This window comes from Lacerta agilis, chromosome 1 (genome assembly GCF_009819535.1).
Source record: "Lacerta agilis isolate rLacAgi1 chromosome 1, rLacAgi1.pri, whole genome shotgun sequence".
Classification (NCBI taxonomy): Eukaryota; Metazoa; Chordata; class Lepidosauria; order Squamata; family Lacertidae; genus Lacerta; species Lacerta agilis.
The window spans coordinates 17,038,485-17,055,336 of NC_046312.1; the positions used below are offsets into that span (position 1 = coordinate 17,038,485).

At 42.0% G+C, this 16,852-nt stretch overlaps 1 protein-coding gene across 1 annotated transcript in view; it reads left to right on the forward strand.

Moving 5' to 3' along the window:
• BCL11B (BAF chromatin remodeling complex subunit BCL11B) overlaps positions 1–8,450 on the forward strand; it is a 155,506-nt gene extending 147,056 nt beyond the window's left edge. Inside the window, 1 exon segment of the mRNA XM_033140168.1 lies at positions 5,898–8,450. Coding sequence (XP_032996059.1) covers positions 5,898–7,909 — 2,012 coding nt within the window. The 3' untranslated portion in view covers positions 7,910–8,450.
• The last annotated feature ends 8,402 nt before the right edge of the window (positions 8,451–16,852 follow it).

The following is a 16,852-nucleotide window of genomic DNA, read 5'->3' on the forward strand; positions in this document are numbered from 1 at the left end:
CCGTGTGTGGGAGTACTAACTTCAGCTACGCTTTCGCTTTGCTTTGTGCCCCCCCCTTTTTAAAAGCGCATTCACATTTTGAACATAATGTCACCCATCACAGAGCAAGGGAGAGAATGATTATTTGTTTTCAGAATAAGTCTACCCTCAGAATAGGCAGGTGGGTTCAGCAAATGCACAGTCTATAATTACTTGCATAGGTTTAAGCTATGGGATACTCAAAGAAAGGCTCTCGTTATTTAATTGGATTCGTTTGTTAGAAGTCATTTGCTAGATGCTTGTTATGCGCCAAAATAGAACTGGGTAGCAAAAGCCTTGGGGCAGGGGGTGGCTGGAAGCCACAGGGGTGGTAGACCTAAAGGTGAGGGAATTGGTGGTCCCTGAGGGGATCCATCCCACTTGGGAACCCTGAGGCAAGTTGGGTGTATGGTGTGGTTGATGGCTGCATACATGCAGCTTCCCAACCAACCACTTGGGGGAATGGTAGCAGGGCTCTGGTTCCTGCTTAAAGGTGGTTGGGAGAAGGCTCTTGAGCTCATGTCCTGCTTGATAAGCACCTGCTTGGCCACTCTAGGAAACAGATATTCTCATCCAAGAGGGCTTTGCATATGGTTCTTAAGTGTGTCTCCAAGTGGCTGACTAGGAGTTAGAATCTGTTAGCTAATCTACCCCCATGCTTCTTGGAGACAAACTTGGTGATCCAGCCACATTCTCCACCCACTATGATGTCTAGAGGCCTTGTGAATTCAGGATCTCGAGAGAAATAACCACTGTAGAGTCCTCGGTGAACCTTACATCGCAACTCGTGCATTATTTAGCCCATTTAAATTAATCACTTTTTCAGACACAGTGTGTAGTGTAGCGAGTTATGTGAATGAGGAAGGGGGTAGAGAAGAGCCATTCAAGAAAACTCTCCCATCTCTCCCATGGTGATAATGCTTGAAGTTGGCTGTTCCGTCTGGAGCTCAACCTTCCACTTCAGACTAACACAGGGACCACCCCATGCACTAAAAGCTCATTCTGTATTAGGACTTCTATATTAGAAGTACATTTAGTTCCATGTGCTAAAGAAATTCTATAAATGTGGATCCTTATATAACCAAAATGGCACCTTCCACACATAAGACAGAGGTATGAACAGGATTCGGGGGACCCCAAGATCTGCAAAAAAAATAACATCCCTAGGGAGGAAAAAAATGCTGAGAGGGATGTGGAAGAGAACCCCCAAACTGCTCAGTGAAGACTTTATCTTTCCCCCCAGTAATGTGTAATGTGCAAAGCCACATTGAGGACACTCACACCAAAGTAGGGTGTGTGTCCCCTGCAAGAGTAGGCACTCTGCTTTATTAACTATAAGGATCACTTTATAGCACTATTTGACCGTTCCTGGGCATTTTTAAAATACTTAGCAAGTTTTAGCATATAAAAATGTTCGGAGTGGATCTTCAAAGACTTTTTGACATTGTTCTGTTCTTAAAAGTGAGCATCCACACTGCTCAGGGCAACTTCGAGGCAAGATAACCATGAAGTGATAATATGGAAATGAACATTTTATTTTTTTATTTTCTGTAAGTATGAAAAAAATAATAAAGGAGAGTCTAGGGAGAGCCTTTGAGGGCTGTGAAACTGAAGCAGGGGAGGAAGAAGAAGAAGAAGAAAAATAAGTGAATCTGTCAGAGCTGAGTAGCCTGCAGTCAATTTTGCCATTGTGAACAGGGGGCTGCCGAACAGAAGAGTTTAGGGGCATGAAAGCGAAATGAAAGAAAAACAAAGGGAAGAGCTGCTACTGTTATGACCGATAACTTGTCATATCAGTATCTTATGCCAGTAATACACGCTAATAAGCTGGTTTTGAATGGGAATAAGAAAGCAGAAGTAAAATGGATTCGTTCTTTCACTTGCATTTCACAGAGGTGATTTTTTTAATGCAAATTATAATTATAATAATTTAAAAACAACAACAACACCACAAAAAACCAAAGCTTGTCAGCTGTATGAAACAAATGCCAGTGGCTAGCCAGCTGCCATTTTAAGGCTATGTTTTTACTTTTATTTTTAAACCATCCATTAGACTGACCTTGGTCTTCAACTCAGCCCACAACATACTGTTTTATCTATCTGCTTGTCCTGAGGTAAATCTCTTTCCAGGCAAATGCAGAAGGGGTGTGCGAGGAAGGGGGAACTCTGTTATTAGGGAAACCAGTTTCTGGGAACACTGAGATAAAACAGATAAATAGAGAATTCACTCTGCGACTTTAAAGAAGGAAGACCCAGTCAGCTGTGGGAAATCAGTTAATTAATTAGTGTTTATAAAATGGAGGTAAAGGGTGCCAAACAGTCTTTAATGCGAAGCTATATGACCTTGTAAGATTCTGCTCTTTGGTTGCTATTAGATCACACTTTAATAAAGCCCTTTAAAAAAAATGAAGTCCATTCAAGGGTGAGTTGAGGTAAAACATATTGTTAAAAAAAAGCTTTTGACAGATTATGCTATATATTTTAGCCTGCCTCAGTGATTTCTGTCACATTCTATACTACATATAGTGTTGTTTAAGAAACATTAAATGTCTAGACTTTTTTGTCACATTCATTCTTGAGAAAGAAAGAAAAAAATTAACTATTGGAAGTACTAATGGGAGCACTGACTGTTGAATAATCTTCAGAGCTGACATAAAACAACTTCTTCTGCCTGCCAAATGCCTCAGTTGCTAAGTTGATAGTAAAGGACATTTCTGTGTAGGATCATGGTCTATAAAATTGTTAGGGATTTGTGCTAGAATGCTTCTGGTTGTATGTCTTTTTCTTAGGGGCAGCGTTTAGTGTTTGGAAGCAGCAGCAACCAAAGGCACACAGCAAATTGCCCTACAGCACAGCAAGATTTTGGGTTAGGGTTGGGTGAGAATGTCATATTTCCCCCATGAATCTTAAATCCCATCACTTAGAGCAGGGAAGCAAGTTTTTCCTAAAGTGTGACTAATGGCTCATTGACACTGGACTTGCTCTAAAGTCTATATTGCTCCAGCTTAGAACTTGCTTTATCTACTCTTAGGGACTAGTGTGCCCCAAGATGTGTGCATCCTATGGGGTTTGCCTAGCTTCTCTGTTGATTGACTGATAAATGTCTCTCTGCCTCTTTCCCAATACTTAGGCTTTGTCCCGACTAATTGTTTATGTACAATGTGCAGATACCATTAATGTTGGTGATTTCAATGGGACTCAGGAAAATCACCCCCACGTGCCGATATCTACATAATACTTGTTGCCTTCTAGCTCTTTGCAGAGAATACCACAAGGCATTCAAACAGCTCTAAGAGTCTTGTCTCTGCCAATCGGGACTACTATAATTAGGGAGTAGGAATCCAGATTTGTGATCTCTGTGTTGGCTTGGGGCATGTCTGTAGGGCATTTTCTCCCTTAATCGACACGAGATGTTGATTCAGGCATGCAAATGCCATCATTCCCATTCATTCATGCTATCTTATACCCAGGGCAAGCATCAGCATGCTTGGGCATCTGCCCAGTGTCCACTGGGGTTGGGGATGGGCACATCTGTGGGTTTTTTTTTTTGCGCATGCTCTAACAGGACACAAGCCAAGAAAAAGGGAGAAGATTCCCTTGTCCCATCATGGCTTCTTCTTCTTCTTCACCTCCTATTGCCAAGGCCAAACAGGAAGGAATGGATACAGGGTGGTGGAGATTGCTATAGCGGGTCACCACAACAAGAAGAAACCACTGCCAGTGCCAAAAGTGGGCTGCAAGTCATAAGCACTGTTGAAAAAGAGCCAGAAATAGGAGCTGCAGGTGACAGGCAACAAGCCCTTGTGGTGCCTTTGAAACGTCCTGCACAGAGTCTTCTGCTCCTTTTTGTTTCCATGCTGCTAGCAATCAACAGAGCATGGTAGCAGGAACCTTGACTTGTGATAAGAGAACAGAGATCGTTTCAAAATAAAGGAAATTAGGACAGGACATCCCCACCCCACTCTCCATATTGGGCAATTCCTAGAGAATGGTACCATATTTAGAGGCATGCCTTTTGCAGGATCCTTTTCCTGTTTCTCACTGAGCCAGTCCGGACCATCTCAAAGCAGTAGAGTTCAATTGTTCTGGGCTGCAATAAGGGTCAGCCTTTTTTAAAAAAACAAATAAATAACAATTTCGTCAATATCCTTGCTATGAGAATGTATTCATTTTCCGGCAGAGCACCCAGAAATCAGCTGCCATGGTTTTCCTGTGTAAAACAGATAGCTGCTGTGAAAAGGCTGAATGTGACATTTTAAAAAACCTGGAATGTATCTATATCTAGGAATTTGCCAGGTTTTACGGAAGTGTTCCTGTTTAAGGTGATGATAAAACGTTTTGCTTTGTGTATCCAGGGATGGATTTTATTTTATTTTTATAGCGAAATAATTGAGTGCTGAGCTGTAACTTGCCCACACCTGCCCCCCCCTTTTTTTACAATTCTGAAGTAGGAATGTTTTTTTAAACGTTCATTCACTAGCTGAGAAGACAAAGCAACGGTAGATTAGGAAGACAAACAAGAGAGTCAAAAGTTCAAACTCTTTTTTTGTATTAAATGACACGGTTTGAGTACTTCTGTATATAACGCAGTTCAAACATGGCTCCAGTGTCTGTTAACAACTACATCCAACTGTTATTATGGATTTTCATAATTAGACAATTATTTATCTTCTGACGTGTTCGGGGCTTTCTTTAAACACAGTAGCAGGATGGTTTCTACACAGGGTGCATTTTTTTTAAAGCTTAGATGGGATTCTAACAGCACTGTTGTCGGTGAGAATAAGGCTGGGTTAGAATATGGGAGATTGGTATTTGAAACCTACTTGGGGGTGTTCTTGGTAAAATCCTAGGCACATAAGGAACTGCCTTTTATCAGCTTGGCTCATTAGCCTCACCTAGGTCACTAAATCGATTGGCAGTGGTTCACCAATGTTTTAGCAGGAGCCCTCCCCAACCTACCTGGAGATGCCAAGGATTGAATTTAGGGGCTTTGGGCATGGAGAACATTTTCTCAACCACTGAGGTGCAGCCCCCTTCCGTTTTTAAAAAAGTGGGGATCATATTAAGGTGGCCTATGAGCTTTAATAAGTACAGGGCTTTATTTCGGGCAAAGCTCACCAGAACTCAGTTCTGGCATCTCTCAGGTCAGCACCGTTGCCATTCTAAGAGAACAAGGGTAGTATTCATGGTGAGTTCTGGCACCACTTTTTCTAGAAAAATAACACTGAATAAGCATATTAGCTTAAATGGAAGGGCACGCATATTTAACCGATGAGTTTATGTTTGAGGGTAAACTTGATTGTTTTGAGGCTATTTTGGTTCTGGTGCGTTAACAGGGGATGAAATAGAAAATGCTAACACGTCTAACTAGGAATGGGTAGCTTTTGTTTATTAAGATGTTAATTGTTCCTCATTCTTCAATATCACAAAAGTCACCGCCACTTAATTTTTGCATTCTCTCCCCGCCCCCCTTGAAATCTCACCTCTTCTCTAAGGAGCTTTAGGATTTGTGATTTTCCTCCCACCCTTTAATCCTCCCAACAAACCTGTGAGGTAGGTTATGCCCAAAGTCACCCAGTCCGCTTCACGGTTGAGCAGAGATCTGAACAAATAATTTTTGAGCAAAGTAGGGATTCTTCTCCTGCAAGTGGAACAGACATGTTTGACCCCAGCAACAAGCGATAACTTTTTTGTTTACTATACCGGAAACAGATTATGGATGCGACGTAAACATGCATTTTCCTTTTCGTATTAGAAAACAGAAATAGGAACAGAAATGACACATTATAACTGGAAATATTTTTTACTTAGAAGTTGTCTGTGTTACAATACTGATCTCTCTCTCTCTCTCTCTCTCTCTTTTTCTGTCCCTTCTATAGGTAAAGATGAGCCTTCAAGCTATATTTGCACAACATGCAAGCACCCTTTTAACAGCGCTTGGTTCTTGCTTCAGCATGCCCAGAACACACATGGATTCCGCATCTACCTGGAAACAAGCCCTTCAAACAGCTCCCTTACTCCACGCATCACCATCCCTCCTCCTCTGGGACCCGAGACTGTTGCACAGTCCCCGCTGATGAATTTCCTTGGTGACAACAACCCTTTTAGTCTCTTGCGAATGACAGGTCCCATCCTGCGCGATCACCCTGGCTTTGGCGAAGGCCGGCTCCCCAACACACCTCCCCTCTTCAGCCCGCCGCCTCGCCATCACCTGGATCCGCATCGCCTTAGTGCCGAAGAAATGGGGTTAGTTGCCCAGCATCCCAGTGCCTTTGACAGAGTCATGCGTTTAAACCCCATGGCAATTGAGTCGCCAGCGATGGATTTCTCCAGAAGGCTTCGAGAACTGGCAGGGAATAACTCCACCCCTCCGCCAGTTTCTCCCAACCGCAACAACCCTATGCATCGCTTGTTGAATCCTTTCCAGCCAAGCCCTAAATCTCCTTTTTTGAGCACCCCGCCATTGCCGCCGATGCCCCCGAGCAGCACTACGCCTCCCCAGCCTCAGGCTAAGAGCAAGTCCTGTGAATTTTGCGGGAAAACGTTCAAGTTCCAGAGCAATCTCATCGTCCACCGGCGCAGCCACACAGGAGAGAAGCCCTACAAATGCCAGCTCTGTGACCATGCCTGTTCCCAAGCTAGCAAGCTAAAACGCCATATGAAAACGCATATGCACAAAGCTGGGTCCATGACAGGGAGGTCGGATGACGGACTGTCCGCCACAAGCTCCCCTGAGCCCGGCACAAGTGAGCTCACTGGGGAAGGACTAAAGTCTAGTGAGGCAGACTTCAGGAACGAGAGCGATCCTTCTCTAGGTCACGACAATGAAGAAGAGGAAGAAGAGGAGGAGGAAGAAGAAGAGCTGGAAAACGAAAGTAGGCCCGAGTCCAGCTTCAGCATGGACTCGGAGCTGAGCCGTAACCGAGAGAACGGTTCCAAATCGCTGCCAGATGAAAAATCCCTCGTCCTAGGGAAGGTGATAGAGAACGTTAGCCTCGGTACCATCCAGCAATACAGCGACATGTTGGCTGAGAAGCAGAAAAGGAGCAGTTTCATGAAGAGGTCCTCTGACCAGCGAGACCTCTGCCCCCGAGACCTTTGCCAGAGAGACACCGGCGACGAAGACTCAGTAGCTGGAGAACTTGACCGTACTGAGGAGGGGACAGTCAACGGGAGGAACTTTGGTCCCGGAGAACCTTTCCCCGGCCTGTTCCCTCGCAAGCCCACCCCCATCACAAGCCCCAGTTTAAACAACTCCTCGAAAAGGATAAAGATAGAGAAAGATTTGGACTTGCCACCAGCAACAATAATACCTTCTGAAAATGTTTACTCGCAGTGGCTGGTGGGGTACGCAGCATCGAGGCACTTCATGAAAGATCCATTTCTTGGGTTCACAGACTCCCGACAATCTCCCTTTGCCACCTCTTCTGAGCATTCCTCCGAGAACGGAAGCCTGCGTTTCTCCACCCCTCCAGGGGATATGCTGGACGGCGGTCTCTCAGGGCGCAGCGGGACGGCGAGCGGAGGCAGCACGCCCCACATCAGCGGACCTGGCCCCGGCCGACCCAGTTCCAAGGAAGGACGGCGGAGCGACACGTGCGAGTACTGTGGCAAGGTCTTTAAGAACTGCAGTAACTTAACGGTGCATCGGCGGAGCCACACAGGAGAGCGGCCTTACAAATGTGAGCTCTGCAACTATGCATGCGCCCAGAGCAGTAAGCTGACGCGTCATATGAAAACACATGGCCAGATAGGGAAGGAGGTCTACCGCTGCGACATTTGTCAGATGCCCTTCAGTGTTTACAGCACCCTGGAGAAACACATGAAAAAGTGGCATGGCGAACACTTGCTGACAAATGATGTCAAAATTGAGCAGGCAGAAAGAAGCTAAGGCCCCCACTGGGTTAAAAAAATATAAAAAAATCAGGGGTCTAGGTAACATTTAAATTGTACAGTTTTAACTATTGCCAACTGAGAAAAGCTGACCTAACTTGCCTCCATATACATAATTTAGCATAACTATGGCAGGTGCCAGAATTTGGCACTTCAATATAACCTGTGTCTACAAAGTTCTATTAAACCTGAGGATTGGTTAAGGCAGTAAAAATTGTGAAGCCTTTTAACTGTGCAATAATTTCTGTATTTATTGGGTTATTTTGTATTTTTTAATTTTTTTGGCATGTGCAGGTATTTTTTTTTAATACTTTCCCCTCCTGTTTTAGATTTCCTTTAAAATTTTGTTGAGTATCCCATTCTAATTTTCCCCACTAGTAACCTGAGATTATTTGCATTACAGGGGGAGATACATATCAATTTAAATTATAATTTTATAGGGCCGCTGCTTTGTTGAATCTTATGCTAAGCATGTGTAATTTCTTGCGAAGAAGCCAGCATTTTAAATAATAATTTCCTTCTCTCTCATTATTATTTTTTAGCCCGCTCCCCCCCCCCCGCTTTTCTTTGAGAAAGAAAGAAAAAGGAAATCTTTTGAAAATTAGGAAATATAAAATAGTACCGCGGATAACAATCTTAAAAATTGTAGCACTTTCTTTTGGATTTGGATCTAATATGTAGCACTAGAGATGCCACTAAAAATAGAGGCCTTTACATTTTTTTTGTAAAAAATAATAATAATAATAATCCCAGACTTCCACAGTAGAATTTACGAAAGCTAAAAAGAAATAGGCAAATTTGTCCCCGCCCCCAAGGCAGCTATATTTATAAGAGCAATAGCAAGAGTTGTGCATTAAGTTTATGGAATTTGTTCCGTTTACTAACTACTTACTTTCACTTTTCTGCCACCTTCTTTAACTTCATTACATAAAGAGAATGCAAGAGCCCTGACAGCTAGCAGCATGTGCAAATTTTAGAAAGCACGGAGAAAGAAAAGGAAACTTGTTTGTCGTCCCCCCGCCCTCCCCGCCCCATGTCACTTGCTATTCTGGCCTTAAACTTTACGCACACAATAATTGAAGTTATCATTTGACGACCTGAAAAACATGGTAATGGCCGTAGCAGATTCACCAGTGCCCCTTTTTGGGGACCGAGTTTGCAACCCTAACCCCATGTTAGCTGGGAGTAAGCCCCACTGAATTCAGCAGGACCTACTTCTGTGTAGACACAGTTAGGATTGCACTCACTGCAAATGTGGTTTTGTACCGAACCTCAGTTTGTGTAGTAAGTCCACATGTGTGGGCATGTATGTGTGAACGCAGGGACGGGTTTGCGCACACGCTGTGGCTGAGGTAATTGTTTTGATTAGGGCTGGTGAATCAAATTGCCCGATGAACCACATGAAACCTGCATGCTTCTTCATATGGCTAAAATAGCTGCTCTGAAGAAGAAAGCCCATGATTTTTTTTGGTGGTACATAGATGCGTCACAGCAGGTGCCCATTAGAAGTGGCATTCCCTCCTCTGTGTGTACGAATGTGAAGGGCGTGTGCTTTGCATGCAGAAGGTCCCATGTTCAATCCCTGGCATCTCCAGAGAGGGCTGGGAATGACTGGAGAATTGTTGCCCATGCTGAGCTCGAGGGACGACTTGTACAAAGCAACATCTTTCCTAAAGGGTAAATCCCTCTTCTAATAAGGGGCAGCTTCCCCCCCCCCCACTTTTCTATTTAGAAGTGCTCTACACTGCTTTTTTCCTGGTCACAACCGTATGCACACTTACCTGGGAGTAAGCCTCATTGAAGGCAGTGACTTATTTTTGAATTAGACCTGCACTGCGCATATATTAAAGAGGGGGGTGTTAATCTAACCAATTCATTGATTAAAGGTTGACATATTGCCATATGATCAGTTTTCTCAGGGTGTATTATCTATCACATCAGGCAATTACCCGTCACATTAGGCAATTATACAACAATGGGAGATGTTAATCCTTGTTGACACACATTAAGCAGGGCACATAAACTTGCATCAGAAGTTTTGCTGTGTGAACTTGGAAAAAGCCCCAGTTTACTCCCAACAGCCTTTTGTAAGCAAGAGTAACAACATCTTAACCCTTGCGTCCTTCCTTGTCTCCCTCTGTTGGTTACTGACTGCTTAGCTAGCGAACAAAATAATAAACCTTTATCAAGCTGACCCCTACGGAGAGTTCTGGCCATATTTTGTCTGTTGTAGCAAAACAACTGAGATTCTTGTGCCACCATAAATGTAAGATATATGTTTGGCTACACGACTCAAGTCTTTACATCAACAGGATGTGTAGAAACCAAGTTTAAAATAATGATGTTGGGTCCAAATTCCCACCACAAGGTGGGACCAGCCACACATAAGCCCATCCCAAGCAACCCATAAAATCCACACCCCAGTGCCCCATTAAGCAGTAAGTAAATGGAAGTGGTTCTTGAAGAGCAGATAGCTCCAGATGACTCAGCTAAGTGAACCAAGCTATATACTTCCCTAGGCTCGTTGGTCATTGGGACCTGATGGGAACTCCTGAAATTTTTCCTGAAAACAGTTCCCAGCACCACGGCAGCACCCAACTCCCAGTATTTCTTTGAGCAACTCGTGGGTTTACATTACATTTACATTACTCATGTTCCATGTTGTTATTTATTGAATTGATATACCGCCCTACACCTGCAGGTCTCAGGGTGGTTCACAGAATAAAATCAGAATATAAAACCACAAAGCACATAATCAAAATAAAAACAACAACCCAATAACCCCACCCCACCCCACCCCTCCATGATTGTAATATGGAGATAGAAATAGGAGGGCCAAACTTGCTGCCCCGATCATCATGTCCCCCACTGGCTGTATCTCTTCTCCACCATCTATAAACTGGGGAAATATCTTTAGAAGCGAGCATATTCTACAAACCCAGTTTCATCTGATCATGTTGAGTTCTAAAACATGGGACAGTCGCAGCATGTGATGCAGGATCCCCTGTACAGACAGCCCCCCCCCCCCCAGCACATGGACATAGAGGAGGCAGAGACCTAATAGGGATGTGAGATGGCCCCATTCTGTTCCCTCGCCACGGTCACAGCCATGTGGATGGTAGCTCCTGAATAGGGCTAAACTTTTACATGCATTTGTCTTTAAAATGGCAGCTGATTTAAAAATGAGAGTACCTGTTCCCTAATTTTGACGCGTCCGATATTCAAGAAATATTCAATGTTCAAGTACTGTAACGCTCCCATGATTGCCCAAAGGCAAGCCCAGTGCAGCCCACCAACTACTTCCGGTGGTCCACCACTGGTGTTCGCCTCACGTCTGAAGATGGCAGTTCTCATGCACCAGACCTCCCGCAATCCATGGGCTCCTGGGTCAAGTTCACTTGGTGAATCACTGCTTGTACACTCTTGTTTCACATTCAGTATACCACACAGAGACAAATACACAAGGTTGCTCACCACAATTATGGAAATGCATCTAAGGAATATCTGCACTTAAGACTGGGATCCGACTAAAACACACACATATACACTCCTGCATATTTGCGCACCCCATGACACCAATTTGTGCAATATTGTACAAATATAATTTGCTTACTTCACAGTGGTTTCCTTACACAGTGGTTTCCTTCGTGGCTTTTGCCTGAGACTTCTGTATAAACTGTGCTCCCTAGCAAAAAGCAACAGTTATAGTTACAGCTGTTATTCAAGTGCCGAGTGCTAGCCTAGACTGCGAGGCATTTTGCCAGGGAAACGAAAATATTGTCTCGTATAATGCACAATTATGTTATTGTAAAGTAAATAGGCCAAATGCTCCCTTTTAGAATAGTGCCATTAAAGTAACGTGTAAGTATTGACGAGGCGTCTCTATAGTCAAGGTTTTGAGGGTTGCAACCTTTAAAAGGGTACTGAAATAAAAAGGTGCGTAAATTAACAACTCCCTACATTTGGAAGTGCAGAATTTGACTTCCATAAAGCAGGTTTGTTTTGTTTCTGGTTTTTTTAAAAAAGAAAACAAAAAACTTTCATTATTCATTGAATTATAAAAACTAAATTAAAAGCCGTGACATCCAATTTTCCTTTGGATATATTTTTGGGTAATTTAGCATTGGGGGAGGATCCATAATTGTAAACCAATTTGCCCACATTCTTAAACTCCAGTTACACATTGTACTTCGTTTATGGTTACTGGATGTTCTTTGTTTAAGCTAAATCTCATATTCCAGTATGTAATATCTCACATAGAACAGAAAATAAGGACCCTCACTGGGAATGCTAAAAGTCCTTTGGAAGTTACTGAAGGTGCCAGATCAGTCCAATTTGAAGCTCTTGGCTCAGCCTTTTCATTCTGAACTATCTTAAGGCAAATGATTAGATTAATCCCTTGATGGGGACGATGAGGTCAGGGGGAAGGCACCTATAGACCTACAGCTTGGTGCATTTGTTTGGTTGAAAGAGTAGGAACCCATTTAGGCAAAAATATTAAATAACCTCTGCTCTTCTCTTCTGTTTTAAAAAAAATCATTTTCAAGTGTGGCTATCCCGGGAAGATAGACAGCTACCAGAGGAGACCTAGCCTCCTTTCTGCCTTTTACCTCCTCACAAGTCAGATTTTGTATGTTGCCTTGACTGCAGAGTCTAAGTTGCATTTTTCTTTACTTGGTGTTGTGTTGTTTGACAGGGCTGTGGAATAATGGGGCACTTTGTGGGCTTTTGGCTTCCATATGCATCTCTCGCATGTGAGCATTCCACCACATGTGTCCATATGTCTCATAAACTTACTTTTTCTTTTAATATCCCAGATCAGAATAGGCGCCCTCATCCAAATTGCCCATCTTTCTTTTGTGCATTGGGTAGACCCCCATATCTATCTATCTATCTATCTATCTATCTATCTATCTATCTATCTATCTATCTATCATCTCCATCCTACTTGACCTAGGGAGGTTTTCTAGGGTATAATTTGGATTCCCCTGATTTAGTCTGTCAAGACAGTGGACAATGTAAAAGTTACCCATTTTGATTCTGTTGACCCGCACTTTAAAACTTTTTGTTCGCATTCAAAACCAGCGGCTTCTGAACAAGAAATTACAACAGCTTTGTCTTTGCTTGGCCCAGAGGTGGGTGAAACTATTAAGGGGGACATCTGAGATTAAGTGTCAGTGTTGCTAAGCGTGGCATTCACAATACTGGCACTATAAAGAAAATAATAATAACTTATTGGACAGTTTTTCTACTGCCATTCAATTTGATGTGAGTGCCTTGAAAACTGATCTTCCTATTTGAGTCTCTTGAGACAAATGCAAACATTTTTGTGAAATGAAAAGACTTTAAAAAAACAAACGGTAGAACAAGAAAAGTACGTTCTTTTAGGGTTAAAACAAAACAAAACAAAAGAGCCACATTTACTTAAAAAAAAATATCCTGGTTGAAGATAGTGGACATGAAAATGCCATAAGACCCAATCAAATGAAGATGTATATCCAGCACAACTTCGGACATCCATTTGCTGAATTGTTCTCAGCCTCTCTCTTTTTTTTCAGGACAACGCTGCTTAGGAAATGGAATGGAAATGATTTACTGCTGAATTAAAACTCAAATGACACAAATTGCAAGTTGTTATCATTGAATGAAAAAAAAAATTCAGGAACAACGGCTAATTTTTTTAAAAGTTAAATTTAGTGCACTCTGTCTTAAAATACGTTTACAGTATTGAATACATACAAGGGTAAAAAAAAATTGTGTGTATGTGTGTTTGAGCAATCTCTCTTCTTTTTTTCAAAGTTTGCTTAATAGGTTATTAAAAATGCCATAATGGCCATGTGTATATTGTTTTCTTTTGGTGACGGGGTTTTAGTATATATTATATATATTAAAATTTCTTGATTACTGTAAAAGTGGACCAGTATTTGTAATAATGGAGAATGCCTGGGCATTTTACAAAACCAGAAAGAAAAAAAAAACTTTTCTCTTTTTTCCTTGAAAATGTTGCAGTAAAATTTAAATGGTGGGTCTATAAATTTGTTCTTGTCACTGTAACTGTAAAGTCTGAGTTTTAGTAATTTTTTTTTCTGCCTTGGGTGTTGAATTTTTATTTCAAGAAAAAATGTATAGAAACTTGTATTTGGGGATTAAAAGGTGACTGCTACACCATGTAGAAAAAGTATGTAGGAAAAAAGTGCTTAATATTGTTATTGCTTTGCAGATTAAAAAAAAAAAATCACATTTCTGACCTGTACCTATTTTTATCTCTCTCTCCCCCTCCCCTGCCCCTATATCCCCCTCTTCTGGAATGGATATTGATATTGGTTAATTCATATAATGTAGGCACTTGCTGTATTTTTACTGGAACTTGTAATTTTTTAACTGTACGCTTGTCCTTTTAAAGGGATTTAATGTACTTTTTTGTTAGTGAATTTGGAAATAAAAATAAAAACAAACAAACAGGCTGCCATAATATATTTTTTTAATTTGGCAGGATAAAATAGTGCAAAAAAATAAATAATAATTGTATGTCAAGACCTTATTGTACAGAAGAAGGAAAAAAATAAAATAAAAATAAAAGGGTTGTTTAACGACCTGTTGAGTAAAAGAAACAAAACAATTATTATTTTTAATTATGTGGTTTTGGGGTTCCTTTTTTTCTTCGGAAGGGGCGGGGTGTCAGGTTTTGTTTTGTTTATGAGTTGTTCTGTTCGCAATTTTAGTTGTGTGTATGTATATGTGTGTTTTTTTTCTGTCAGAAATGGCCTACAAAAAAAGAAAAGAAAAAGAAAGGAAGAAGTGCTGTTCATACAGGGCAGTAATGACTTTGAAACTGCCTGGACCCCTTGTATCAAGGCCTTTCCAGGTAGAGTTGAGCTAGGATGGATGGCTGTTGCCTGTTATTGTTAAATGAAACTCAGTTTTTGTGAAGATGTTTGACGTAACATTCCACAGATGCCCCCCACTTTTTTTTACGAGTCGGGGAAACGGCTTTTGCCTGGCACACGTAGACTTTCCGGCCCCAGTCCATAAAAGTGCACGGTGTGTGTGCTTAAGATACCCGGTGCTACTGGTTTTGACATCACTGGCACCTACCGAGGGATGAAGGGGCCTGTATGCAGTCAGGGTACCCATCACCACTGGATAGGCACTGTTAATCCTCACTGCACCAACTATCTGCCAGGGCAATGTGCATCTGGACCTTCGCCCAGTTGATCCTGCAAGGGTGTAGGGCCTGATCCCAGGGCCCTTGCCTGATCAGGGCACCCATCCATTACCACCTCTTCATAGCCTTCATCTGAAGCAGTTTGAAAAGAGGTAGGGGGAAGGAAGGGAGACAAAACACTCTGTTGGTGCAACTGTGAATTGGGTCGGAGTGAAAATTTGGCCTGGGCACATCCCACTTCTAACCCACCTTCCCTCTCCATGCCCCAATCCCTGTCAGAACAGGACCATGTACAGGTTTTGCCAGTCTGCTCTTTTGTGTGCTTTCCTTGCTGTTGACTCCTAATTGTACATTCCATAAATTTATTAAATATCTGAAGGACTGGGATGAAATTCTGTGCCTTTAGGTTGACAAACACTCCTCCCTAGGATTGCTTTGTTAAGTCCCAATAATTAGGATTATGCCATGAGTTGAGTGTTATTTTTTAATCTTTGTTTCTGCTGTTTCAGGTTTTTTTTTTTTTAAAAAAAAAACATTTTTTGTGGGGGGTGGGGCAAGGCACTGTGCTAGGGACTATTTTAAGGTAAGGGAGAGCAAACAGGAGGAGCCATTAGCAGTGTGTGAAGAAATGGCAGTTGGGGGAAAGGGGGAAACACACGTGATATGAAGTCACAGAGCCATCACAATGCCAAGGGTGCGTTTGGTTTGTAGAACTAGCCTAGCCATTCCTCATTCTAGCTCTTCAGAATTAGGGATAAGGTTATGCTAAGACCTTGTTGTGGAGCAACCTTATATATGAACACCAGAGAACCTGGAAAAGCCATCTCCTTACAAAAATATTCCATAGTATCCTACAACACGCACACCCCTTCCCCTACCCTGGAGTACATCCTGGAGTATTCTTCAGAGATACTTTTGGTGAAAACCAGGCATAGGGTATTTATTTATTTTTTATATCCCTAGGTGCCTTGCTTTCTCCGAAACTAAATCCACAGCGAAGTGAATTCAGATTTCATTTTGCCACTGTGAGCACGACACTTTTCATCCTGGATGAACTCAGATTTAAACCACCAGCAGCTGTCCTATTATGTGTCTTGAATCGCTGAGAAACCAACATACAAGCACAAACATTGTGTTTCGTGAAACCACGATGATCCCTCCTCCTCCTCCTCCCTGCTTTTAAGAATCCCTGCTTCACAAGGCCATAAGCACAATATGGCCAACATGTCACGGGTATCTCTGCTGTCATGATGATTTTTTACACTGCTAATATCAGCAACGTTAACAGTGTTAAGTCACAATTATCCCATGCAGCATACCCCTGCTTCGCTTAAAATCAATGCACAAAGAGCATTTCTGGAGCAACAGCCCTTAATTCCTTTTTTTAGAATATGGACATTCAAAATAGAGTCGTGCACTTCAGCATTTCATCCTAGTCCTGATTAAATACAGTCCAAGGTTTTGTTTTGTTTTTCACAGGCAAACTCATTTTATGGTGCTCTTTGTATTTTAGAACTGCAAAGCAAAGTAACGTTGATTTCAGTTGTTTGCATTTGTACCGGCAAGGCAAACTATTTTTATTACCTTTTTCTATTACTTATTGTATGAGCTTTCATTGTTTACTTGGAGGTTTTGTCTTTTACTACAAGTTTGGAACTATTTATTATTGCTTGGTATTTGTGCTCCATTAAAAAAAAGAAAGAAAAGAAAGAAAGATAGGAGCACTTTTTTATTATGGGTAAAATGTTGAGATGGCAGGAGGTCATTTCAATATCA